General features: G+C 38.1%; 1 protein-coding gene across 2 annotated transcripts; it reads right to left on the bottom strand.

Moving 5' to 3' along the window:
- Positions 1-460: 460 nt before the first annotated feature.
- SULTR3;5 (sulfate transporter 3;5) lies at positions 461-9615 on the bottom strand. 2 transcript variants are annotated; one of them, XM_039128214.3, is made up of 12 exons: positions 9203-9615; positions 8845-9052; positions 8587-8758; positions 7341-7406; positions 7098-7211; positions 4684-4800; positions 4454-4580; positions 3232-3518; positions 2426-2616; positions 2231-2313; positions 957-1033; positions 461-874 (listed from the first exon to the last, which is right to left on the bottom strand). In XM_039128214.3, the coding sequence occupies exons 1-12, from the start codon at positions 9510-9512 to the stop codon at positions 713-715; spliced, it is 1914 nt and encodes a 637-aa protein (XP_038984142.3). In that variant the 5' UTR covers positions 9513-9615; the 3' UTR covers positions 461-712. The 2 variants fall into 2 exon arrangements, with proteins under 2 accessions (XP_038984142.3, XP_088567714.2); XM_088711588.2 differs by lacking the exon at positions 7098-7211 and having other exon boundaries at positions 572-874.
- Between the last annotated feature and the right edge of the window lie 545 nt (positions 9616-10160).

Genomic DNA, 10160 nt, shown 5'->3' with positions numbered 1-10160 from the left:
CATTTTAATCTTGATGACCAACTAAACTACTTTGAAAATAGTCTTGAGTTTTATATATGATAGAAGAAAGAGAAGATATTCTAAAGTGTAGACGGGCTAGAGAAGTACATTTAACAAGCCACCTTGCTTGTTTCCCTCCTATCAGTCCATTTTCCTTTATAATTATTTTTTTATCTTCTTTTTGCAGTCCAACCCCTAGCATCAAGATTGCATTTTTTAGCTTCATGGTTATGTGCATATGATCGAACGCTCTCAAACTTTAATTTTATGTTGCCATTTGAATGACTTTATTTTTGTGTTGTCTATTGCATTCATGACTTCCATAATATCGAACATTCACAAACATGTGTGAAAGGTAAATTCTCCGGATTATGTATTAAAAAAATAAATTCTGAAGATTCCAAATATTACAATTTTTAATGTTTTCTGATACAAAAGATATAGTTCACCACCATTCAAATCTCACAAATTAATGATATTTTTTATACACAAAACTATAGATTCAAAAATTATCTTGTCATTGTCATCTGAAAATGCTTCACATATGTAGAATCTCTCTACTTACTAAACATATCATCATACGATATCTAGTGACATTTGACCTCAGCTGCTATTGACAGACTGCCTGTAGTAATGCGAGGATCATGCATTTGCTATATAAGCGTCCTAATATTATTCCTATACTTGCAGCTTGCTCCACCTAATCTTATTCCTATGCTTGCTCTCCCATTTCTCTTGATTCCTGAAGAGCATAGCGGCAGGCTGTAACTGCATCCCTGACAGAGAGAAACACCTGATCCTGTCCAATTAAGTTGATAAAGTTTGATGATACCAGCTTCACTGCCACCTCTGACCTTGGATTTGTTATAGCCATCTGCCAAAGCAATTGCAAGGAGCTTATAGTTTTATTCAACAAGATTTAAGATGTGTTTCATGTCTCACTTGTGTAAGCTCACCTTAATTTTTCTTCTCTCGAGAATTCTGTAGACTTCCTTTAGCATCCCAATGCCAGTGTTGTCAATAGATGTCACCCCTGTCAATACCAAAAAGTTGAAACTAAGGCCATTGTAATCAAATACATTTTCCCATCGACCCACTGTAATAGAATTTGAATGCAAGATCATCACTGTGAAGTGTGAACCAATGGTGCTTTGGCTACTCAGCCACTGGTTATTGCTTTTCTGAAATGTAACAAGTCAAGCAAGCTCCAATTACAGAAAAGCAAGCTCATAAGCTAAGTATGAAGGCAAGGTTATGATTGCAATCTGAGCCTAAGCCTTAAATATCTGTTGGAGAATGGACAAGCAAAAATAAGCTAAAAAAGCTTAAATGAATTGATATGCATATGTTGTATCACAGACATGCAGTGGAAGAGGTAGAGGCAGAGACTTGTCGGCAATCACTCGCAACAACGGTATTCAGAAAATAAGATAAAGAAATCAAATTAATGGATATTCAAGTAAAGAGGAGGAAGGGGAATCAAGGAAGGAAAATAAATGCTTATTATGATAATAAGGTAGTGAAATGTTTATATGGAATTGGTTGGTGCAGCAGAGGAAAAAGGGGTAGATGGGAATTTGATCCACCTGACTAAAATGACATGAATGTACATGTACATATGCCATTATATGCGATCATCATAAGAGCCACTATAAATGTATTACATTGCTGTAACAGTCATTATAAGTTGTTCTTAGGACTCAGCTTACTGCAAAGAGAGAGCATCACTGCCTTGCATCAAATATATATTATAATCCATGCAAAATTACTTAGTAAATGCTGCACATTAGCTGTTATCATAGTTAGGCGACGCAAGTTATTTTATGTCATTTTACATGTTCAATATATGATGGAGAGTGTAATAAATAAGTGGTCATGCTGCTATTTGAATCGATGAGATGTGGTCAAGCTGGCATGAGCGAATTAAGTCCAATTAGCCAATAGATAGAAGAATATATTGAAATAAGGCTTAATCTAAACAGAAAACAGTGTGGAAAATTTTGGTGCAGTGCTTCTGTTAGATTCTTTTGTTCAAGTTCAGCAAAGTAAATCCAAATGCCATATCTTTGGCATGCCAAATTGCGTAGTTACGATCATCCCTGATGCTTATACCCTAATTCACATGGTAATGGTGCTAAAGCTTGTTCTAGTCAAGCAGTCCAAGTATTAGTGGTGATTGAATCATTTTCAAGGCGCTGCAGGTCTACCCTCAAAAGCATACAAAGCTTACCACCGATATCAAGAACAACACACAGAAGATCTTCCCCATCCTTTTTGATGATATTCTCTTCATCTTCTACCCATCTTGAGATCCTGGTGGTAGCAAAGCATGATGTTAACTCATGAAAGGAATTTGACAGTTCCAGAGCACTAGTAAGAGTGGAAAGGGGAACAAATGAACTGGTAAAAGAATGCTTTTTGTTACCTTTCCCTTAGATAGCCAGAGTTTGCAAAGTAGATAGGGGAACCCAGTTGTAGGATTAGTATATCAGGGAAGCTGGATGAATCTGGATATTGCTCGATGTCACGATACATTGCAGTTCCTCTTATGTTTCCAAGCTTGCAAGCGCCGGGCCTAGCCACATATAACAATGCTCTTATTACTGACAAACCTACCTGTGAAAAAGACAATATAAGATTACTAGAACTGGTACTAATGATGAGTAATTACTTGCTTAGGTAATAAACATCATAACTTTTTCATCAGCAGAACTGCACTATTTGGTCTTCAAAGTGCATCGCCAATAAGTTAAAGGCCATGGCAATGTTTTGATCAAGGAATGCAATGGAGTTGAACATTTATATGAAAAGAGATAATGAAGTTGTACAACAACTATATTCGAAACCATTATATCAACGATCTTTCACTTCTCTCATACCAGGTATTCCTATTCATTTATCTGTCAAGATTGAAAGATATGGATCCTATATATATATTTGGTGAAAAAAGATATGGATCCGAGGTAATATTATATTATTGAAGCAAATTTGATCTTGAGGACAGCAACCCTATAACTAAGATCTAGGGTGCAAGTGAATTATGTACAATGAAAATACAACCAAAATGCTAATATTGATGTAGCTGCAGGAAAAGTTTGGTATTATTATGGATATTGCAGTGTAACACTTCTTTATGCCTTTCTAAAATATTTCTTCATTTATAGAATTCCTGTAACCAATAGACAAGTGGTGGAAAGTGAAATAAATAGCTCAGTAGCCAAAGATCCTTACAGATGATGCAAGACCAGCAACCATGTTGAATAATACAACCCCAAGGAAAGCAGCCATGCAGATACAGAAGTCGAACTTGTCCACCTTGAAGAGGTGGTGGATCTCCTTGTACTCAATAAGCCCAATCATGGCAACTACAATGATCGCTGATAGAGCCACTAAAGGAGTGTGTTCGAAGAGAGGAGCCAAGAATAGCAACACCAACATCATGCAAACTGCCATCACCACATTAGACATCGGTGTCTTGCATCCCGCATGAAAATTAACTGCCGACTTAGAAAAGGGCCCTGGTGTGACACATTCGCCATTCTATAAGAATGCTGCAAGGGGGAAAAATATCTAATATCGATGTAGTAGCAAAAGCATAACTGAATAAGCTTCAACAAGTACATTCAATTAATTCTGTTTTCATTAAATTCTTGTGGCTAGGTACCACAACAAAGACCATAGCAAGCAGTGGCAGTGAAACCAACTAATTCCCAAGTTTTGTAACTTAAGAGGGTGATGAATGTAAGGACATGTTTACAGGTGCTAGGGTCCTGTTTTCCTGTTTCCATTTCCGGGAGTTTCTGTAGGAAGTGCAAATGGTGGATCAGGTGTGAACATTTAACCAAAGGCGTCTGTTAAAAGTCATACACAAAAACATGAGATAATCGACTTTTGTTAACCACATAGAGAGAGGGATGATATTCATCGATCAAAACGAAGCTTTATCAATGATTTTTTTCATTAAACTCTTGTGGCTAGGTACCACAACAAAGACCATAGCAAGCAGTGGCAGTGAAACCAACTAATTCCCAAGTTTTGTAGCTTAAGAGGGTGATGAATGTAAGGACATGTTTACAGGTGCTAGGGTTTTGGAGAGTTCGACATTACTTTCATTTCCAGTATTCCGAAAGATATGAATTTTCTAGGCAACTCTGAAAGGAAAAATAAATTTTTTTGTGTCTTCAAAGATGTACTCAACTATGTGTACAACACAGCACAAACTATAATGGGCATACATCTTTGACCTATATTCAATATACAGCTAAGTTTAAGAGTAGTATAATAAAAATAAAAGAAACGGAAAAAAGATAATAATAAAAAGAAACGGTGCAAAGAGAATGAAGTAATTCTTTTATCAGTGATAAATCATAATCATAATCATCTAGCATTTTCCCAATTACTTGGGATCAGCTTTTGTCGGTGATAAATATAAACTTTAAGCGATAAATCTTACCAGTTGTGAGATAGCATGAAAAGAAAGAGCCAGCTATGTTCATCATCCCAAAAGCTATCATTTCCTTGTTCCCATCTATTTGTTCATTTTTCAGCAATGCTAGGCTCCTTCCAACAGCTATTCCTTCCTGAAATAAAAGGCTAAAATGCTAACTACAAATGCATTACAAAAATATAAGTTGTTTAAATAACATTATAAGAGAGAGAGAGACAGAGAATCTTGCTCTTTACCGCTAGTGCCAGGAAACCCGAAAGCAATCCTGCTTTCATAGCCGTAGGTAGATATTGAGACTGGAATTTTAATTCCGTTATGGATATCGGATTGAGTCCTTTTCTCAGAGTGCCAACCTGCCAAAAACATAAAGTTGATGCACATTTAGTACAAAGAGACATGAAAAAAGAAAAAAATAAGGTGAAAACATTATTGACAGGATGCATTTTAATCTGGTCATACATAAAGCCATTACAATTTCGTTCCTGAGAAAAGGAACATTAAAATAAGTGTTACCATGTAAAAGATTCCTCGACTACTTATGATGGCAATGGTTTAGAGTGGTAACCAGTGTAGGTTACGAAGCCGTTTCTACTTTTCGAGAATAACCTCCATCAAAGGTCACATTTTTTACAGTAGGAGAAGAAGATGGCCGAGCGGAGGCAGAGTGATGCAGGAGCATAAGCCCAAGCCGGAGGTGCGCGTGGTGATTGAGTCCCTTCCTTGGATGAGCACCAAATCACATTGGGTCCAAAAAGTTCCAGCAACAAATCACAGTGGGTTCAAAATTTTCAGCATCAAGTCACATTAGGTTTAGTTATCTCAACGCCTAATTTAATTGAGTCCAAAGCATTGAAAGGTCTTGATTTAATTTAGGAGTTATGTAATTGAGTCCATGTGTAAAAGGATTGAGTCTATATATATGAGATTGAGCCCATGTAATAAGTGGTTTAGTCTATATTAGGTTTAATTATTCCAACACCTAATTTAGTTGAGTCTAAGGTGCTGGAGGGTCATGATTAGCTTTAGGAGTTGTGTGATTAGCCCATGTGTCAAGATGAGAAGAGTCCTCTTTGATTAGGATTCTTGACCATAGCGGCATGCATGAAGAGTCCTAACTCCCTTGGACTCTATCTCAATGCACCAAGTGGAAGTCTAATTGTGGTAGGAGTTTGGATGGTTGACCCATTCAAACAAAAGGAGCCTTGGGCGTACGTGAAGAGCATCTATGGGAGGCATATGAGAAGCCTATTTCACACGCCAGGAGAAGGTTCTAAGGATTGGATAAGCTTTAGTTGGTAAGTTGTTTAGAGGATTTAAATTTTAAAAAGAGTCCTTGTGTGGTTAGGAGTCCAAATAAAAATCCTGGTTGTAACTTCCTATATTTGCCAACCTCTCTCTTAAAGTTATGAAGAATGAAATCAAAATTAGAATTTGTTTTCCAAGCTTGAGTTTTCTTCCATGGAAAGGAGAGAATCCTTTTCTTCCTTTGGTGTGACGCCAGGAGGGATGAAAGAAGAGAGGTGAGACGCCATCTTCCCTTCTCCCATCCGTTGGATTGTTTGAGGGAGAGATTCTCTCAAACGACTCCATATTTATCCTTCCATATTTCACGCTCATCCATATTCACGCCTCCTTAGGATTAGCCACGTTAACCCCTTTTTAACTTATCATCCTTATCCACAAAGCTCACGCCAATATTCCCTTGCGCCAATATTTCATCCGCTAAAATCCCGTCATGCCACCTCATTCCCTACCATCCGCTGCTCCTAATCTCATTAGGATTCAGATTAATCCAAGTTTCATGTCCCAAACCCTTCACACTCAAACCCCATCACGTCCTCCCTAGAGTCCTTCTCCAAATAAAACCTAACTAACCACATTGCAGCCTAACTAACATTTGGTCCGACCAATTTCAGCCGCCACCTCAAATTGGTGTCCAATTTCAGTCAACCAATTACTCATCCTCGAGCCCAGTCTGATTCAACCAGCAACCCACCTTCTTTCTCCTCCATACCATCCACAAAGAACCCTAGCCGCCATCACCAAAAAAAGTAAAAGAAAGATTCAGCCACCATCATCATCATCTACAAAAAAAAAAATACAGCAACCCCATCGCATCACAGAGGAGAGAGAAGGTAGGTCCCTTGGGTCCTTATATATATATATAAGTTTGTACACCATATGAAATTTGATAACAGAAAGTACCTTGAGTATTCTTCAAAAAAAATCTTGAGTATCTTAATATCTCTAAACTGATGATGACCTCTGATTCATGGCCTCTCTTTGTTGGGCTTGCACATGTATTTCATGCATTGTATGTGTAAGTATTGGTCTAATAAACTGTATCCTTGTTAGATGGGAATCTAGCAACTGATTATAGTGTTACTTGCAGATATATTTGAGAAGGATAAGCAGTATACAACTTCAATTATGAATACTGGAAGTAATTAGACATGAACACTTATGTTAAAATATTTGCAGAAGAAGAAAAAAATAAGAAAAGAGAGAGAAAAAAGTGATTTTATTTCTCTGTTCCATCCTATTTGATATATCTCTGATTATAGCGTTACTTGCACATATATTTGAGAAGGATAAACAGTATACAACTTCAGTTATGAATACCGGAAGTAATTAGACATGAGCACTTAACTGTAGGGATTCCATGATCGTCCCCATGGACAACAAAAGCAAAAATACCTCCCAGAACCACCACCAGCAAAGGAGCCATTGCTGAGACCCAGAATAGCCTTGGAACTTTTGTTTTCTGAATTTATTTATAGTAAAAGTAATTATATGTAATTGCTGCTTAATTAAAATTTTTGATGGAAGGATATGGGGAAGGTGAAAAGGAAAAGGAGCTGAGAGAATAGGCTATGCTAAATTCCCCACTTACCAGATGCCGGCTGAGAAGTAGAAAGCAAAGAAAGCATATACCAAGAACTGCACTCTGCCATTTCCACTGAAACATAAACAAAGAAGATTATATAAGATTAAAAGAAGCACGGATTAAATTAAATGCTCTTCCCACCAGGCATCCATTCTTTGGCGCAATGATGGGAAATGCTCTAAAAAAGTTGGTCCAATCTCTAAAAAAGTTTGCTCATCGCATGCACGCTAGAACAGTGCTCTAAAAAATATGCAAAACTAAAAAAAAAAATTACAATATTAATGCCATTGAATAATAATAATTTCAATCCATACTAAATAATAAAGTTGGTCCAATCTCTATCATGCTCCGAATCCAGCATCTGGATCCGGCCCTAAAGAGTATGAGGCCGTGTCGCAAACCCGGATGATGGGTTCTGGGCATAACAATGAGTTGCTTAAAAAACTTTTGTTGATAACAATGTGAGTACTAAATCCAAAAATAAGAAATTGGAAAAACAAATACAGATTATATTGGTGCAAGCAAACGGGTTACATGCCACCTGCTACGCGGCTCGAATCAAGGAATCTGAGCCATTGGATAGAGAGCTCATTCGGAACCACTGGCTTTCTCTTGGATCATATCTGAACTTCCCATTTGATTGGATGCTGATGGCATTGGATCATAATAGTTTGACGCTACGAAGATGACGATCGGTTACATTTGGCTTTAATCAACTAATCCTCGCCATTGAAATTCGATTGCTGATATGGATATGGATCATTTGTGGCCGTTCGATTCTATATGGTTTGATGTCATGGTAGAAAAGATTGTATATATCGGACGGTTCAGATCGATCGATTCTCTATGGAGTGACTGATGGATTGGCTAGCGAGAAACCTTTGGACTCGGTCATTCCTACCAACGGCAAAAGCGGGCCCCAGTCTCCCTTGCTCCGCTGTACTAATTATTTATCCAAAACGAAAGATTTATCTTATCCAGATGTTTAAAAAGAAGCGGAAAAAAAGAAAAAAAACTCTTTTCTAACCCAAAAGAAGGAAAAGCTCTTCGTTTTGGATAACTTTTAACTCAAACCTCTTATTATTTAGAAAGCAAGAAGGTGAAGGAGAGGTTGAAACAGTGCGGCTTGCCGCCTTTTTCTCACCAAAAAAATAAAAAGGAAGAAAGAAAAGAAAGAAAGAAAGAGAGGTAGAACTATATATGATTGCTCCTAAGGGGGGAAAGGAAAGGCAGAGTTTGTCATGAGATCAACCTCATGTCTGTACGTGAAGACCGAATGCATCACGGAGATGAGATCAGTCTTGGCTGTGAAATTCTTTAATCCGAGCATGCCTTTGAGCTGTTGCAGAATTATGATGATCGCCGTCCCGCCCATGAATCCGGTGATGGTCGACCGGGATAAGAAATCCACCAATATCCCAAGCCTGCAATGACATGAACTCATATTCGATCGAGATTGTTGAATAGAACAATCATAGAAAATATGTGTTCGATCCATCAAAATTCTCACCTGAGGAACCCCAAGGCTGTTTGAAGAATTCCAGTGAAGAAGGCCGCGGTGAAGCATAACTGAGCGTATAACTGTGGATTGTCAGAGGGTGAGACTTCACCCGAAATGATTGAAGCAAGAAGCAATGAGGCTGCTGCAACGGTTCCGACTGCGAGGTTGTTTGAACTACCCAAGATCGCATAGATCAAAGGTGGCACGAAACTAGAATCTACAATGATAAAAAAAGCAGGTAGAAAACAAAGATAAAATAAATGCGATTAATATCTCATTCCATGCACCTATGAGGTAGGATCGGATTTTTTTTCTTTTTTTTTTAATATAAACAAAAGAAAAAAAAAGGGGAGAAAGAAGAACATACATAGGCCAATAATGGGAGGAAGATCGGCGAGGCGAGCATAGCTAATGCCTTGCGGGATCGCAAGGCTGGCGATGGTGATACCGGCGAGAAGGTCGTACCGGAACTTGGCGAAGGTGTAACTGGGAGCCCAACCAAGCATTGGAACAAAATATTTGAGGGCGGTCCATGCTATGCCGCATGCCGGGAGGCCTTTGAACTGGCGGAAGGGGTCGTCGGGGAAGAAGGTCTCTTTCAGATGGGATCTAAAAGAGGCAACAAACGTCGTCTCCGCCGATAAGTTTACCTTGGTAGGGGCCTCCTCCGTTCCCATGGAAAGAAGATTGCTACCGGAGGCGAGGAAGAAAGGGAGAGGAGGGGGAAAAGAAAGGGAGGTTGGAAGGAGAGGTTGCGGTTGCAGCTTGGCTGAGTGAGAGCCTTTTATAGAGAGAGAGAGCTGTTGGGGAGGGAGACGAGAGAATGGAACGATAACGCGTGGCATACTAACACGTGGCGGCTGGAATGGTGGGATCTTGACTAAAGCTCTTATTGCTAAATAGTAATTAGCTATAAAAACAGTGCCCAAAATTTCAATAACCAATGAGAAATTGATTGCTTTTTTCTGTTAGAAAATATAGGAAAGGCGAAATGCTCAAATTTTTTTAAATAAATCAAATTTTATCTATCGTATTAGAAGTACATATGAAGCTGCTTGATTTTTATCTCAAACTTTGTAATAACCTTACAATATTGGTGCCGTAAGTTGAGAGAAGTTGATCTATCTTTTTAGAAAAGGACTGGCTCACATCAGATTACAGAGCTTATATAGTTACATATTGAAAATACAGAAATCGTTTTATTCACTTATGGGATTGTTCAACTTGCCAAATAATTTAACGAGTCTACTTACAGACAACTATCTTTTGTAAAAAAAATTTATTGCTCTTTTGTATTTTTTTTTTGCAAATTCTTTATAAATAGC

Source organism: Phoenix dactylifera, chromosome 1 (assembly GCF_051530095.1).
Source record: "Phoenix dactylifera cultivar Ajwa chromosome 1, Ajwa_hap1_PhDact_Kaust_v1.1, whole genome shotgun sequence".
Lineage (NCBI taxonomy): Eukaryota > Viridiplantae > Streptophyta > Magnoliopsida > Arecales > Arecaceae > Phoenix > Phoenix dactylifera.
The sequence above is the reverse complement of the archived record's forward strand: the minus strand, read 5'-3'. Positions and strand labels throughout refer to the sequence as shown.